The 18,000-nt window shown below is 40.7% G+C and overlaps 1 protein-coding gene across 1 annotated transcript in view; it reads left to right on the top strand.

Moving 5' to 3' along the window:
• Window positions 1-17,586, top strand: part of apoba (apolipoprotein Ba) — a 33,707-nt gene extending 16,121 nt beyond the window's left edge. Inside the window, exons 16-29 of the mRNA XM_074692574.1 lie at window positions 247-420; window positions 532-737; window positions 819-1,001; window positions 2,384-2,514; window positions 2,909-3,119; window positions 3,236-3,408; window positions 3,496-3,671; window positions 3,891-4,012; window positions 4,892-5,265; window positions 6,475-14,034; window positions 14,133-14,244; window positions 15,473-15,505; window positions 15,588-15,774; window positions 16,402-17,586. Of these exons, the coding sequence (XP_074548675.1) occupies window positions 247-420; window positions 532-737; window positions 819-1,001; window positions 2,384-2,514; window positions 2,909-3,119; window positions 3,236-3,408; window positions 3,496-3,671; window positions 3,891-4,012; window positions 4,892-5,265; window positions 6,475-14,034; window positions 14,133-14,244; window positions 15,473-15,505; window positions 15,588-15,774; window positions 16,402-17,586 (10,827 nt within the window). The remainder of the gene's footprint in view (window positions 1-246; window positions 421-531; window positions 738-818; window positions 1,002-2,383; window positions 2,515-2,908; window positions 3,120-3,235; window positions 3,409-3,495; window positions 3,672-3,890; window positions 4,013-4,891; window positions 5,266-6,474; window positions 14,035-14,132; window positions 14,245-15,472; window positions 15,506-15,587; window positions 15,775-16,401) is intronic.
• Window positions 17,587-18,000: the final 414 nt, after the last annotated feature.

The raw sequence follows: 18,000 nt of genomic DNA on the forward strand, positions 1-18,000 counted from the left end.
CAATCACAGTGCAGAGATATCAGCCAGACAGCATACAGTAATGAACAAACATACTGTGACCCTTGTTGAAAATATCAGCAGTGTTGTTTTAGCATGTTCATATTCGATACAATCTTTGGTCTCTCCATTTCAGCTTTGTCCATGGCAGATGAAAAATCTGAGCCCTGGTTTTGATTGGACTGGACATTTTTTCTAACCTGCCTGAAAATAATATTCACATCCAGTCTGTCTGTGTCTCTCCAACAGGCCTTCTTCAGATTGACATCCAGCACTGAAAACGAACTCTTTGCTCACTACATCTTCATGGAAAACGGCTTCTCTATGTCCACATCCTCCGGCTTCCCTCTGAAGCTCTCCCTGGCAGGTGTGTTTGCACCTGGAGCTAAAGGAGGCCTGACCCACTCTGCAGAGAGCAGAATGGTGAGTTAGCTTTTCTTCATCTTTACCTTGCTATATTTCTTTCGGACACAAAAGTCTTTCCATGTTCTGTGAGTTTTTGGTTGCAGCTTCTCTGTGCCCCTCTCTTTGTAGTCTGAATTATCCTTCATGCCGTCAGTCGGGCTGGAATTCATCACACAAATGGGCGTGCACATCCCAGACTTTGTGGAAGCTGCTATTGAGATGCACACTAATCTGCACCACGAGAGTCTCCTCAATGCTAAGGTCACCATGAACAGGAACCAGTTCAAACTGTCCTTCCCAGCTCCAAAGACAAACACCCAGCTGCTCAGCTTTAGGTCAGTGGCCTTTGTAAAGCATCAAATCTGTGCTAGTGTCAAGATTTTAGTTAACTTCTCTCTTTCTCTGCCTTAACACAGCAACGAGCTGCTGTCGGTCTCTTCTGGTGAAACAAAAGTAATGCCATCTCTGGAGCAGGGCAGGACTGACTCAACTGACTGCCAGCCGTTCATTAGTGGGTTAAATCTCTGCACAGTTGCACGATACTCCGATGCATCTTCTGAGGACCAGGCCCCGTATTTCCCTCTGACAGGAGAAACCAGGTAAAACTGTGAACCATGAAATTTTCAAACTTGTTGTTCCTGAAACTAACTAAATTACCATCAAATTCAGAATATAAGGGACTCTGTTTTGGTGGATTAAGGTTTCAGCTGAGTCTTAAACTATGTATTTTATGGTATGTATTCTCAACTATTCTATTATTTAAACTTTGAGGACAATAAACAGATTAAAGCGGAATGCAACCACAGACAATTAGGTCCATGATAGGGGAAGACAATTTTTTTTTAAAGAGTGATAAAATCCAGATTTAGAGGAATAAAGTTGTACATTTATGAAAAACAAAGTCAGAATTTGAGTTTATCCTTTGTCTTATTTTGAAGGGGGAGGTCAGAAAACAGCTAACTGCACTAAAAGAAGGAACACTGAGCAACTTATTAAGTTGTTATAGTTTATAGTTATGGAAACTTCTATGTTACTTTACATGAAGATTAATCAAAGCTTGTATTTAAAACTTCTTTAACATAAAATAACATTTTTTCCCACTTATGTTTTTGAACTAGTAAAATCACAACCCAATGGGCAACAGTTAGCTTAGCTAGTTTGACTCCTGGCTACCATCCTTTGCTCAGTGTCTTTAAACCTTTGCATGTCTCTTCTGCATGGAAAAAACTGAAATCTAAGAAAGCATTACAATTTATTTTGGTAGCACTTTATAATATGGCCCACGTCTTAATGTGAAGTTTCCTCAACTTTAAGGGTAACTTTACGAAATGTGGAACCTGTGTAGTAGTTGCACTTGTGTCTTAAAGCGTAGGTGCTGTTGTCTTCCAGTGCAGCTTTCCGTGTTTTAATGTGTAGTTTCCTCAACATGTACCATGACATTTTGCGGTACCTATGGGGTAGTTAGTCCTGGAGTCTTACAGTGTCTTACCATGAACTGATCAAAACTGCATTTTCCTGGACATATGCTTTTACTGTGCAAACCTTGATGTGCCACAAATTCACCTTACAAGTCCAAAGTATTATCTTTATTAAAGATATTAAGAGACAAAAATGTCACCATCATTTTCTTCCCCAATTGGCAGATGTCTTTTTTACCCTTTACAAACGATCCTGGCATCATTTTTGTCTTTTAATGTCCTGAAGTATGACTGGACTTTTCATGTAAATGTGGCTCATATTAAGTCTGAAAAGACCATTTTTATAATAAGACATAAACACTTTTTTGGAAAGTGTCTCTCTGTGGATTCATTTTTATCTAACAAAGATACAAATTTCCAAACCAATACTTAAGCAAAAATGAAATCATGTTTTCTTCATTCTCATTTCAACATGACTTTATTTCTTTAATTTCAGCCTTGATGCTGCCCGAACCCCGGAGTATATCAAACATTGTGATGTAAAACTGATTCTGTTTCCTCAGATTTGCTGTTGAACTCCAGCCCACAGGAGAAGTGTCAGAGTACACTGCCACCATCACTCAGGAAACACTCAGAGAGGGGAAAAAGGGGAGGAACAAAGTGGACTCTCTAAAGCTACAGCTGAAGGCAGAAGGTACAAGTTCCAAAGTAACACATCTGTGTGGGTGTGTGTGTTTGTGTGTGTGTGTGTATGAGACAACCCAGTTTATAGACTGTGCTCAAACAAAGGCTCAACACGCTCAACACGCTCATCCTGTTTTTCATCTTGTAGAATTCCATCACAGGCCTGGCTGGGAAAATATTTTGAAGTAGTCTCATTAATAATGGTTCAGAAAGACACAAAGTCTTTGCAGATCTTGTTGTCTGTGCTTCATATTTCTTTAAGTTCTTCTTCCAGGTGTTTTTTTCTTTTTTTCAAGTTGTCAAAGTATTTTCAGAGTGTCTGCATAACTGCACATTATGCACTGTTTTTCACTGTTCCTGGAGATAAAATGTTATCTGATGGGTTCAATCTCTTCTGATCCTAGGTGACGATTCAACAGAAGTAACTGCAACTCTGAAATATAACCACAACAAGAACACGGTGACCACTGAGGTGGTCATCCCTGACTACGACGTGGAAGCAGGCATCAATCTGGCCTTGACCGACACTGAGGCTAAAGGAAAGAAGATGAGAGGAATCACCATCGATGTCACCAACAAGAACGTCCCACAGCTGACTCTCATTGGACGCACCAGGTACATGCCAGTGATATAAGTGATATAAGCCACATGTTGTCTTTCGACTAATGGTTTCTACAGGGAATCAAAAGACAAAAAACAACCTGAACAAACACCTTTTGTTTCATCTTCAGGCTCAACATGATGAAGGACGCCATGCTGCAGCTGGAGCTGGTCGTCCCCTCTCTGAAAAGTGATGCTTCCATCACTGCAACCCTGAAGAATGATGAGGGCATCATCATGGATTTAGAGACAGTCATCAACCTTCCTGAGACTTCCTCTCAGCAGAAAGCTACCCTCAAATACGGTAACTCACAGCCAAAGGTTATGACTTCAGCACAGAGGGTAAGTGTTTATATGTGCAGAACTTACATTTGGATTTTCCTCTTGATAGATGACGATAAAATGGAGCTGGAACTGAAATCAGACTTGAACTCAGAGATTCAGAAACTGATCCCAAATATTGAAGATCATCACAGGCAGCTGCAGCAGCTCATCGATCAGATCCTGGACCAGAAGGTGGCAAAGACAGACATGAAACTGCGTCACATCGTCACCAAAGGGATAGAGGTAAAGCTTTGACTCATAACTTTACTACTTTTAGTCTGTTTTGTTCTGTTTCTCAGTTATTTCACAGGATTTTTCAAAACCACATTCAGTTTCATTACTTACGATTGAACTCTCACCAAACTATAGACCCCTTATGGTAAAAAAAAGACTTGCCCTCTCTGAGAGTTCCTCAGTTTTTGTCTCACTTGAAGTGTTACTTATCTTCATGTCATCTTGAAGGCTGGTGATATATGGCTTGGAAAACTGAGCAAACAAATCCCCTATCTCGCAAACCTGCGGAGTAAGAGGAGCATCTCAGATCTCACCCTGCCGGCCCTGCCTGAGAAACTCTTTCTTCAGATGTAAGTGTAACACAAAGTGTTTGGCATTCATGCTTTTTCATATTAACTTCTAGGGCTGGGGTGATATGCCATTCTCGCAATCCAATTCTACTGCGTTTCTTGGGATGCCTATTTGATTTAAATTGTGATTCTTCGACATTTACAATTTTTCGTTTGTTTTTTTAACACCAGACCATGGGAAAAAGTTAAATGTTGATAATGTCTACAGACTTTATCTGGAGCCGTATTTTCCCAAAAAATGCTCATCATGTGAGTCAGAGAAAAATGGTTCCCCCTCTGCTGGAGAAAAGTGGAAACTTTTTTCCAATCCAGTTAGTTAACAAAGACTGAAATAGGTAATTTGAATTAGAAACACAACATTTTTTTGACAAAGAATCACAATTTTGATATTGTCAAAAAAAAAAAAAAAAAAAAAAAAAAAAAAGAATGAAAAAAAATCCCAATTTAACGTAATTCAATTTTTTCTCCCAACCCTTTTAACTGCATTTAAATTCATCAGTTTGGCTTCATTTTTTTTCTGTCCTCTGATTTCATACTGTATGGTGGCCCTGAAGGTCAACTGTGCAAATATTTTGTAAACACATAGAAAAACAAAGAAATTCACTAAAACCATTAATGGTTAACAGGAACATTTCACATTTTTCCAATAAAAGTGAAAAATGAAACTAAATGCTTGGAATGTTTCTGCTTTTTGTTTGACTGTTTAGGAATATTTAATGTTTTTTAAAATTTCTATGATTTCATGAATATTTTTAGAACATAATGAAATACACAGTTGACCTTCAGGGCCACCATATTGGTCATTTAGTGTTTGTATGATTTCAAAGGTAAAATCTCAACTGCCCCATACTAATGAGTCTTGCTTTTGTATTGTCACAGTGACAGCTTGTTTCGATACCAGTTCAACAAGGATGAAATGCCCATCTCTCTTCCTCTTCCCTACGGAGGCAAAAAGTCAGACGAACTGAACATCCCGACCACTCTCTCAGTGCCCGTCATAGATTTACCACAGATCAGCTTGTACGTCCCAGCCAAAAAGTACTCCATACCCTCATTCACCATACCTCCAACTCTGGACTTCACCGTCCCTCTTCTTGGTCTGGCTGAAGTATCCACGAAGATCAACAGTAACTTCTACAGCTGGGAGGGCTCCGTCTCTGGAGGCAACAACACTGTTGATGTCCCGAGCTGCATCTTGCAATACAAGGCCATCGCCCAATCACCTTACAACCTACTGTCATACAAGCTTGAAGGCAAGTATCTTATGAACAATCAGTGTTACAGTTGGAAGAGTGATGACGGGTGGTATGATGTCGAAGTCAAAAATCTGCTTTAAACTTGTGAAAACAAGATGTTAGATGTTTGTTTAAATGTGTTTTCTGTTGGTGTCATAGTATTTTATATGACATTTCTACCATTTTCAATCAGTCAAAAATTCAGTCCCAACAAATGATCAAACAGTGTAACCACAAAAGCAGAACAAGTATTAGATAATTTGCCTTCATAGAAGTTATGCAAGTATACTGAGGAAAAAGTTTGCTATTAAATAGCACCTCAAAGTTTATTTAAAATAATCCAATTCTAAAATTGACAATATGGGTTTTGTTGTTTCTTTGTATTTTTGGCTCTGCTGGTTTAAAATCATTTTAAATGTCATTTTTACTGCATAGTAGACTGCTGAAATTACAAAAAGAAAAACATATAATAAATAAGTAAAATTATTATATTTGTAGTAACTTTTTGCTCAATATCAGATTTTTATGAGAATATTAATAGCACCAATTGTCATCTATCGACCACATCTTTCACCCAGTGACTTGTTCCAAGCAGACTCAATAGTTGATGTGTGAAGCTGCCTTCAACAACATAAGTTACTGTTAAGTCCTTCCTGGTTTACAGTTCGTGGAGCTGGTGGTGATTTCTACCCGAACATCTTTCAGGATAAAGTTACTGAATGAACTGAAATGAACTGAAATATCTTGGTCTGAGGTTATATTTGGACTCGTCGGGTCAGTGGAGCTTATTAAGTATAAATTAGAATTTTAGAAAGGATTGAAACCAATTTACTTAGTAAGATGTGAGATTTTTGCCAAATAGACATCCTCGGATCAGCAGGTTGTCCTGCAGTTGATGGATAGCTTTTGACATTTTTTATCCAGTGTAAATTTAACAAAATTTAAGATCTGAATTTAAAACTGTCCTAAAACCGCATAAAAAAAGCTTTTCATGACAAACTAAATGAATGATACAAACAACAATTTGGCCTTACTGAAGGCTTTAGCTTTATTCAAGGAGATAAAATGCCTAGCTTAGCTTAAATATGTTTAAGATTTGGATCACAGAGTTGTGATGTGACTGGTTGATGTTGCTGATATTTATTACCATGTGACACAGGAGCTCCTCTGAGCCATCTGCACATCTTTGTTTAATCTGATACTGATCTTTTTTTTCTCTGTTTGAAGGAACCGGGATGATGACTGGAAAAGCTGATGAAAATCTCAAGTATCTTCTCAATAGTTCCTTCAGCCACAGCCTCATTGAAACAAGCTTCAGTGTGTCAGAAACTGTGAGAGTAACAGACAAAGTGACTGGAAGAGCCAACTATAAGATCGACGCAGCTAGTCCGTTAGGCCTGCAAGCTTCTCTCCACTACTCTGCTCAGGCCACCTCTGATCTGGATTCAGATGAAGTCAGCGGAGACGGTGCCGTAGATGGGATGCTGAGAATAGGTTCATTTGTTGCCAACTCCTCTTACACCAACAGCTATCAGCTGCATCCACCACAAAGAGAAGGGAAAGGAGAGTCGACCCTAAACATCAACTTGCCGTTCATCCAACTTAACAACATGATTCAAGGAGTCTACAAAAACTCTGAGCTCAACATTGTGTCCAAAACCAACACCCCAGATGACGTCATCAAGCACGTAGCAGAGCTCAAGTACAAAGACTCACAGCTGACTTTGAAGTGCAACATGGTGGCCCGACCTATGGAGGATAAATCCCTCAATAACAAAGTGGAGCTTGGTGTGAGCAGTCAGATGGCCATCTTCAGGGTTGAGTCACAGGCAGATGATGAAAAGAACAGATTATACTCACTTGTAACAGGATCCCTGGGTCCACATGGACTTTCCTTAAACTCTGAGGGTTCCCTCACTTCTGATACAGGGCGTGGGTTGCACAAAGCATCTGTTGAGGTGACCAGTGAAGGTCTGACCACAAGTGGAACCAATGGCATTCAGTGCAGCCCTCTCACAGTGGAGAACATCTTCAACGGGGCCATCAACAAAGATGGAGCAAGTCTGTCGTCCACGACTAAAGCTATGGCTGAAGAGGGCAGAGGAGAGCTGAGCTTTGAGGGTAAAGTGACAGCAGCAGAGGCATCTCTGACTGGTGTCCTGAAGGGCCATGCTTATGACACAACCACAAGAAACACCATGGATATTTTGGTAAACCGCAGAGGTTTAACTTTTGACAGTAAGTCCATGGCAAGAATGATGGAGATGAGTACAGAAAACAGCCACTCATTGGCTGTCACTCTGTGGACCCTCGACCTTCATTCTACCACTGACAACTTCATCTGTGAGGATGTGTACTACAAACAAGACACCAAGGTTGATATGAAGCCATTCGTCATGTCCATCGATATGAAGAATGACTTGAAGCTTTATGACGCCGGTTTGACCAACGAGGGCCACATGAAGCTTGAGCCACTGAAGGTGGATCTGAGTGGAAGTGTGAAAGGAACCTATGGAGAGGACGACCACTTAAAAAACACCTACGAACTCAGCTATGACAACTTGGCTGGAACGGTGAAAAACAGCTTGTCTGGAAATATAAAAGATGCCCAACTGAGTCACAACTGTGAAGTTGAGTTTGCAGGACTTTCCTCTACATCCAACTGTGAAACAAGAATAAACTCTGAGCCTCTACGTTTTGACAGCACTGTTCGCACCATGGCACTGCCTTTCAGCTTCACGATTGACGCTCTCATCAACAGCGATGGGGAGGTTAAGCTGCATGGGAAGCACTCTGGACAACTGTACAGCAAGCTGCTAGTTAAGGCTGAGCCACTTGCTTTTGGATACTCACATGACAGTCGAGTATCAACCATGCACAAACTCCCTCCTGGTGTGGTCTCAACTAATCTGGAAAACAAATTTGAAGGCCTCCTCACTCCAAGTCATCAACTTCTGAACTGGATTTTAAAATCCAAGCTGAGTGACCACGCTTACAACCAGGATATTAAAGCTTACAACGACCCAGAGAAGAATGGGTTTGAGTTTTCTGGAGAACTGTTAACAGATTTTTTCAGCAAGTTTAGTAAGTTAATCAAGCAAAAGAGATCACCTCCTGAAGTACAGAAATTTGGTATGGCTGGTTTCCTCAAGTATGACAAGAGCAGCAACTGTCACATCATTGAGATCCCATTTATTGAGAGCTTTCCTGTTGCCTTTGAGCAGCTCAAAAACACACTGATACAGGCTTTAGAATCACTTCAACAGAACATCAATAACTTAGATATTGATCAACTTATCACCGACTTCAGGGCAAAGTTAGAACAAATTCCATCACAAGTGAGTGACTTTATGAGAGCAATGGACTTGGAAGGTAAATTTGATCAAGTAAAGGCAACACTGGATTATCTGATTGATGAGTTTTCCATAACCATGGACGACCTGGAAGTTGCAATGGAAGATCTGAAAAGGAACTTTGAAAACACAGTCATGGATATTGTCACCAATATTAAAGGCCTCCTCCAGACAATCGAGGACTACATCAAAGACGGACACTTCGCAGACAAAATAACAAACGTGTTCGCACAAATTGAAAATCAGCTCCAGGAGTGGAATGATAAGTATGATATAAAGAAGTTACTTTTAAAAGTCCTTGATGCCATCGATGATATAATCCGACAGATTGATCTGCAGAAGCTCTCTGAAAACAGTGCTACGTGGCTGGAAGAGCTGAACTCCAGATATGGCATTTTGGAGAAAATCAAAGATGAAATGGTTGAGTTCAAACAGCTCATTGAGAGCATTGACATCAACATGTTTTTAGAAAATCTAAAAAATTACCTGCTATCAATTGATTTTGCTGCGTATGCTGAGCAGTTGTCCGGTAAAATCTCCTCAGTCGACCCTGCAAAAGTGATCGAGTCCATGCACGATGTTATCGTCAACTGGATCGATGAATATGAAATCCCAAACAAACTAAATACAGTGTACTCTTACATCAAAGACTTACTTCTAAGATACAAGCTAGATGATAAATTCAAAGACCTAATGGATCAGGTTTTGATTCTCGTACAGGATTTCAAAATTGATGAGACTGTGCAGTTGATGGTGGATGCTCTGAAATCCATTAACTATGAATCTGTGTACAACAACGTCATGCAGTTTCTGCAAAGTGTGACAAGCAAGCTCAGAGAGGTTGACTTTAAGAAGAGCATTGATGACCTTAATGAGAGCATTTCCTCACTACTGAAGTCAATGAAGGAATTTGACTATCATGCATTTGTTGATGAGACCAATGTGAAGATTGCTGAAGTAACAAACTACATCAATGACCAAATTAAATCTTATGAGATTGTTCAAAAAATTGAGGCAGTTCGGGAATTTTTCAGAGAGCTCCAAAGTTCAGTGTATGCATATCTGGAGGGACTCAAAAACACAAAAGTGGCTGACGCTCTGAGGAAACTGAAAAATGTGCTTGACACCACATTTTTCAATGACGTCCACATGAAAGCAAAGGATATCCTTGATGACATTAGACAGCGAATCCTCGACATGGATGTTATAAAGGAAATTTACATTCACCTGCAAAGAGCCAGTGATTCCTACACTAATATTGTTGCTTACATTACAGCACGGTTAGATCAACTCATGGAAAAGCTCAAGGAACTGACAAAGGACAGCAAGATCATCAACCAGATAAAGCAGGGTCTAGATGAAGCTCTGAGTGCACTGAAAAAAGCTGAGATTGAAGTTCCTACTTTTATTGTTCCTCTCACTGACCTCGTTATTCCAGCATTTACAATTAACCTGAACAAACTACAGGAGATCAGCATCCCCGCTCAAATCTCAGTCCCACAGTTTACCATTCTCGACTTCTACACAGTCCCTGGCTTAATTATCGACTTTGATGAAATCAAAGCAAAGGTGATTGCAGCTATTGACAGCATCAGCAATTTTGAAGTTCAGTGGCCGGACCCTGAGGAAATCTTTGGTGAATTAAAAGTCCTCTACCTATCTGAGCTACCTGATCTCACCCTGCCAGAAATAACTCTGTCAGAAATTAAATTCCCTACCATCAACATCCCCAAGATGAATCTGGAGGACTTTGAAATCACAATGCTTCAAATTCCAGATATCCAATTGCCTGAGGTTCCCAGTGAAATATGCATCCCAGATTTTGGCAAACTCCATGGAGAGTTTACCGTGACATCTCCAATATACACAATGGTAACCACAGGGAAGATCGAGAACTCAACGTCCACACTAATAAACCCAGAGTTCATTGCCACAATCACCTCTAAAGCCAAGTCAACAATTGAGCCCCTTGAATACACCTTTGAAGCTTTGGTTCATGTGGCAGCTCCAAGAATGAAGACATTGGTATTCACTGAACAACTCAAGCTGACTCACATGGCCTTTTCCATCGACCATGAGGGAATTCTTTCACTGTCTAGCCCCTATGCTGAGGTAACTTCCATGACTACTACCAAGGCCACTACTGATATATACAAAGCAGACATGGTCACAGGCATGAACTTACTATTGAACAATGAAATATCTGCAACTATGGACACAACCTACCAGCACGTCTTTGGAATCCCCGGGGTCGAAAGTCAGACGTTACTGGAGCAGCGTGCAAAAGCCAAAGTGGAGTCAGGTCGGATCATTGTGACCTCTGAAATTACTGGTAATGGAAAGTGGTCCACTCAGGATGACTCTGATGAAGGCACACACAAAAGCAAAATGGAATTCAGTGTGGATTTCAACACTGCCAAGTTGACTTTTGAGGAAGAAAATGACTGGAAGTCCTCAAAATCAAAGAAAACCCTGAATGTTGAATCAGTCATCTTGAGCCACATAACAGTCGAAGCCAGAAGTGAAATTGAAGCTCTGCCTATCAAGAAGAGTGTTATGACTTTGAATGGAGAGGCTAACATTGGGGACCTGAAAGTTGCACTGACAGCCACTCATGATGCCAAATTTGCTGGTGACCTTGTGGGGTCCATGACCAACTCGTTGGAGTTCAAGGCTCAACCATTTGAAATTGAGCTTGATGTTAAGAACAAAGTAAACTTAAAGATTGTCTTCCTCATTAAATTAACTAACAGGATAGATCTCCAACATGACTGGAGTTTAATACTGAACTCTGAAAAGCAACGTGCCAGTTGTTTTGCTATGGCAAGATTCAACCAGTACAAATACAGCCACAACGTAAGTGCAGAAAACAGTGACATGGACATCTTCTTGCATGCATCAGCAAACGGGGAGGCTAATCTGGACTTTTTGACTGTTCGTCTGTCCATCCCAGAGGTAACCATACCTTATTTTGATATAAGCTTCCCTGAAGTCACAGACCTCTCATTGTGGGAACACGCTGGACTAAAAACCTTGCTCACCACTCCTCGACAATCGTTTGATATGAATCTGAAGCTTCAATACAACAAGAACCCGGATGTGCACAGCTTTGAACTACACCTCGAGCCGATATACAACGCAATAAGTGATAATGCTCATGTCATCCAGGTTCAGTTTGAGGAATGCAGAGACAAAGTGGTTGCACTCCTTAAAGATTCATACAACCAAGCAAAGTCACAGTATATGAAGCACAAAATTGACACCTCTGGCATGCCTCCCAGAATCTTCACAGTGCCAGGATACAAGATACCAGTATTAAATATTGAGGTATCTGCCTTCAGAGCTGAGATGCCAGCCTTTAGCTTTTTTGTTCCCAAGGAAGTCAGCACACCAAGCTTCAAAATCCCAGCTCTTGGTTTCTCTGTGCCATCATACACTCTGGTGTTGCCATCCCTGGAGCTGCCTGTCATCCATGTTCCAGAAACCTTGAATGAAATTACACTGCCCACTTTTACACTGCCAGCTATTCAGAACAAACTTGTGATTCCAGCCTTGGGTAACATGACTTATGACTTTTCCTTCAAATCCCCTGTGATTACTCTGAATGCTAATGCTGGCCTTTCCAGTCAGCCTGATTTTGTGGCTCGGTTCAGTGCCTTCTCCACATCTGTGTTCGACATCCTGAATGGAAAAGTCGATGGCACCACCAGTTTGACCAGGAAGAGAGGAATCAAGCTGGCCACCACCGTGTCCCTGGAGCATGACAATATAGGAGCAAACCATGAATGTGCAGTTACTCTCAACAAAAGGAACTTTGAAGCTTCTGTTACCAACGCTGCAAAAGTCAACCTACCATTCTTCAATCTCGAGTTCAATCAGGAACTCACAGGAAATACCAAGACCAAGCCAAACATTGCATCAAAGAAATCAATCAAATACATGTTTAACATTCCTCAAATTGAATCTGCGGGCCAGGGAAACCTGGATTTGAAGTGGGCATTAGAGGCTCTTTCTTCCTATGTGTCACTGGAGACCTCTACTAATGGAAAGTCAGAACTTATGTTAATGAACAGTTGTACTTTGAAAGGCCTTCTTGACAATGAAGCCACTTTCTACCTCACTGCCAATGGGCTGCGATCAACTCTCAGGATGGCGTTAGATTCCACCATTGACAAACAGAATAGACAAAAACGAAGTTCTGGCAACATCTTCCAGTTGGATGTGAAGGACAACTTGGCTCTTGAGGTCTCTCTGCAACGTGTGTTTGCTAAAATGGAACACTCTAGCTCTAACAATGTTGAATTGGGATTTTTCAGCACATATGGGAAACACATTGTAAATGGAGATCTAGATTATGTTCCTTTAACAACAGCCAAGGCTAAACTGAACATTGACATAAATCAGCCTACTAGTGTGGGCCATGCGGGACTCACTCAGAACATCAACCTGGACATCATCTCAGAGAAGCAGGCGTTCACCTGGAGTGGAAAGGAACAGCTGGATTCTTTCACCCATGCCTTTGAGTTCATTTTATCCAACGATGAATCTGAAATACGCATGGACTTGACCGAGTCTGTTGAAGGCCCTGTACCCTTCTTGAAGTCAGTTAAGCTTCCTGTTTATCAGAAGACCCTTTGGGATGTGCTCAAGTTTGATCAGGTTACAGTAGGTCAGGACCGCTTACAATCCCTCGACATCTCCTACAGCATTGTTTACACAAAGACCATGGATGGCCTGGAGTTTAAAATACCTTATCAAATATCTGAAGATGGTGTCACTTTGAGCATCCCTGAATTTCACAATGCAGTGCCATCTTGGATAAAAGAAATGACAAGCTCCTCTGTGAACCCTGATGTCCTTGATCATGTGACTTCCCCCTCTGCAGTCTCCATCCCACCTTTCAATGTGCCATTTACAGACTTGAGTGTGGGACCTTTTACACTTGATCCAAAGAGCCTCAGCATCCCTAAGGTGATCACCACCCCAGCCTTTGAAATCATGCTGCCTGGTTTGCCAGTAATGTCTGTGCCGAGCTATGATATTGCCACGGAGTATCTCCAGGGGAAAGTGCCGTTCCTTTCCTTCAAGATACCACAGTATGACGTCACAGTGCCGTCCTTCACTCTACCAAAGTCCTTCAATGTTGGAGAAAGCACCATTAGCTTAGACGAAATCACAACCCAGATCTCAAACTTTGAGCTCCCAACTATCGTTATTCCAGAGCAAAAAATAGAAATCCCTGAGATCACCTTACATCTCCCTTCAGGGGTGTTCATCCCAGCCTTTGGAGCCCTCAGTACCACTTTTAAGCTTAACTCCCAGATTTATAATGTCTCAACAACTGCCAAACTGGAGAAGAAGGACTCCCACCTTTTGACCTCCCTGAAGTCCATCTGCACTTCCACCATGATCTTCTTGGAGTATGATCTTGATGGTAAGACTGAAAAGACTACATATTTAATCAGACAATCTCGAGTAAATTAATAGCTGTGAGATGTAAAATTGTGTTTTATCTTGCTTCTCTCCCATAAGCTGGTGCAAGACTTGGATTTGAGGATGGACTCTTCAGTCTGCATGGGAAGTGCAACTTGCTTCACAGCGATGTTAATGTAGACTTGCAGCATGTTCTGACACAAAACCTGAGGTAAGAGTTTACTACATATTGTATGAGACAAGTTCTAGTTCTTTAAGTGTGGTTAAATAATTAATATTTTGATATTGTGCTCTGCATAAATTTGTAATTGTTGTTTTTCTGTCAAAGTAATGGGTTCTGTTGATACAGCTTAATCTTTATCTTGGGGTGGTGCTTGGCTGTAGATTTTGGGACATACGTGAGTTACCATGGCCTTGGGAGGGAACTGATGGGGGTGTGGTTTGTGCGCAATTGCGTAGTTCAGTTTAACAATAACCAGCAGTGGAGTCACATGGGTTTTATGCTGTGTTTTGTAGCATGCGTGGGAATTTGATTTACTCAAACTTTTGGATATTTTGTGACACTACTTAAAATAAAGTTTTTTGTGTTTTAAACCTAAAGAAACATGAAGTGGATTAATGCTGCAAGACACACGAAGACACGCGTATACCACAACTATCGGCTCAAACAGTTTTGACTCCTACACAGATCCTGTGCTGATTCAGTTTGTCGCAAAATTAAATGATCTACACCAAAGAGCCCAAATATTATGGCCAAATATGGGCTAATAAGGTTGTCAAAATGTTCAGTTCTCGGTACCTTGTTGTACCAAAGTACCCTTAACCTTTAACAAAATGCTAAAAAGTAAGACCCAAATTAAATTAGCTTCTGTTCTTGAGCATTTTGAGTACAAACAAAGGCTTGGTCATTCTGTAGAGGTAACACTTTGAACTTCTAACCTCAGCGGTCAAACCTATTGTAGCTGTGAACAGCGCAGTTTCTGAATGAAGAGCACACAGAATGGAACCTTTATGTTCTTGCCTGTATCTTTCTTATTTTTATTTCTGTAGCAGCACATGGAAGGATGTAGCCATATAAAATTGGAACTAAATCAAGAAAAGGTGAATGTTCGTTCACACCATGTCTTGATCAGGGATATTATTGGCTCTGGAGAGACCATAGAACAACTCAGTTGGTCAAATGAGGTGTCAATCAAAAAGACTACAACGTTGACACTACGGTTTTGAGATTTGAAACACCTCACAGAATCTACAAGGCTCTGCATTCAAATTTAAGTCAAAACAACCCTTGAACTGGATGAAACCAGTTAATGGATGAAAGTAAGCCAAGATTTTTACTTTTAACGTGGTTGCAGTCTGGTTGGTCCAATACAGGCTAAATATTGACCCTCTTTGAGAGTAAGATTTATTGACTAAATTCCATGCTTTTTTTGTGACAGGACGAAGCGCCAAACCCTTCCAGCTGATTCCATGTAAGTTTTTTTTCACGCAGATTTTCTTTATTAAGATGCACATAAATATGTCTCTGCTAATGACTGTTTCTCTGTTTTAAAGGGAGTCTCGGCATACTCTAAATGTGGACGTCACCAGCAGAACGTTTGCGGACGTGAACTTCCGCTTTGCTTCCCGCAAAGATGGCATTACTGCATCGATGTCTTCCCCATCAGCTGGTTTCCTTGGTTTGCATTTACAACGGCGGTCTGCAGCCCAGCTGTATGGAAAACTGTTCAGTCGCTACCTGGTAAGGCAACAGCTATTCATCAGTGAAAGGCCGATTTATACTCTCTTTACGTACGGAAATGTATTGGTCCTTTTCAAACGATGTTACCATCACTGCTGACATACTTCCATGCGTCCTTTATGTTGGTGTTACTGTTAACCAATACATCTACTAGGGGGCTGGCCCAGTGTCAAAATTTATGACAACAACAAAGTCATAAACAAACATGGCGATTGTGGGGGAGGTATTCCTAATGTACTCGTTGCATAAAAGACAAAAAAGGGGCAACATTGTTGGAGATGATGGTTGGTGAGGCTGTTCAATACATAGCAAAAGTTCCGCCATTGTTATTTCTTCTTAGTATCTCACTAGAGCTACGTATCAAGTGGTATCACTGCCTCGATGGTTTTCTGGTGGTACTGCTCCATTTGGCCTGTGTCCGAAAGCTTTATGAAAACGCGCAAAAATATCAATGAAATGAACACAAAGCACGTACAGAAGGCTCAGTCTGTTTTAGGATCCGTATCTGAGCATAAATGGGCTTAAAGGGTTATTCACTATAAGTTCACTGATGGTTAAATGTTAAACACTTTGCAACTTGATCCTTTTTTGTTTATTTCTTAACTAATTTCTGTCTTTTAAATCCAGTCCTCTCCTGAAAAGGACACTGATGTCCTGACCAGCAAAGTCACGCTGAAGAACTCTGAGAAGTTGATGCTCCAGATGTCGTGGAACTGGGACTTCTTCAATGATTTCATTGAGGGGGCAAAGATGAGGATTCCTGCTATAACTGATGCTGTGGTTAAGTTCATCAACAAATATCACACTGCTCACTTTGGTTTTGATATCAGCCGAGGTGGGATGAAGCTGAAAAACTCAGTTTCCAATGTGATAGAGAGAGCCTATCATGAGGTTCCTGTATCGTTTGACTCACTGCAGGATACAATCGGTAACACTTTCGACCATGGCGCAGACATGTACAGAAAGTTTTCAGACAGCTTCATGTCTTTTGATGGGCAAGATGTCATGGACAGGTTGGCTCATGGGGCAAAGCAGGCTTTGAAACGTAGTGAAAAGAAGATTTTTGATTTGCTGGATGCAATCGCAGAGTTCTTTAATGACCTGAAGATTCCGGTTCCTGGCTATGAAGAGAAGCTCTCAGGTGTGGAAATGTTGCGCAAAGCTCGCCGGTCTGTTGCGAGAGCGGCTGACAGGGCAAGCCAAAGGTTCTCCAGCCTCTTGCAAAAGATTTTCCAGCATATCAGAGACATAGAGTTCACTATTCCTGGAACTGAGGTTGTTGTTAATGGAAACGACATCATAGATAAACTAGAGAATAATGCAAGAAATGCATATAAGCAGCTGGGAAACTCTGTGAGGAGGGGGTTTGAGTGGCTTAGACAGACACTTAATGACCTTATGCAGGTGGCTGCTAGAAAAGGGGAGAAAGTTATCAATTACCTGAGAGAAGAAAATGCAAAAATTGCTCCTGAACTGGATGCCTTCCAGACAAATGTTTTGCAGTCTTTGCAACGGGGCATAGAGACTTCCAAGGGATTTGTAGCTGAGTATAAAGATTTGACCAAAATGCAAATTCAAGAGGTTTATAACTCTTTCAAGATGGAGCGAATAAATAATGACATCTTTGAGTTTATAACTGTTTTGCAGATGAAACTCTATGGTTTGCTTAATGAAGCTGTAGATTTATTGAAAAATGCATCCCAAAGCACAGCACCATACTTAAAGGTGAGCCATAAAAAGGTGGATGTTGAAATTCCTTTACCTTTTCTGTGGAAGTCATTCAGCGAATGGCCAACACAATCAAGTCAGTGAGACTCTCCCCCCTCTTCACAAATTGTTTTCTTTATGTCTGAATAAAAAATGCATCCTGAGGGTAAAATTACCTTGTCAATTTGATGTCAACAGAAAATGACTTTGGAGGTGTAACAAGTTATTCTATATGTGATTTGAATTTAATGTTCAAACTGTTATGATTTGCTGATGTTTTCCATGTGAGTTAGTTCTGTGATGGTGTTTCATTAAACCATGCTGAATACAAATCTTTTGTCATACTGCTTGAGTCAAAATTATTAAAAAATACGGGTATACCTTGTCCTTTGTTCTACATATGCAAAACACATCATATAGCTATATGTATGATTATTAAGATGAGGAGGAATAGATAAATAGAATGAATCCATCTCTTGTAGCGTCAGTTGTCTTCTGCTTATGTATCAGTTTCACTGA

This window comes from Halichoeres trimaculatus, unplaced genomic scaffold (assembly GCF_033239565.1).
Source record: "Halichoeres trimaculatus isolate MK-OKI-2021-1 unplaced genomic scaffold, fHalTri1.1 fHalTri1_scaffold_17, whole genome shotgun sequence".
Taxonomy (NCBI): domain Eukaryota; kingdom Metazoa; phylum Chordata; class Actinopteri; order Labriformes; family Labridae; genus Halichoeres; species Halichoeres trimaculatus.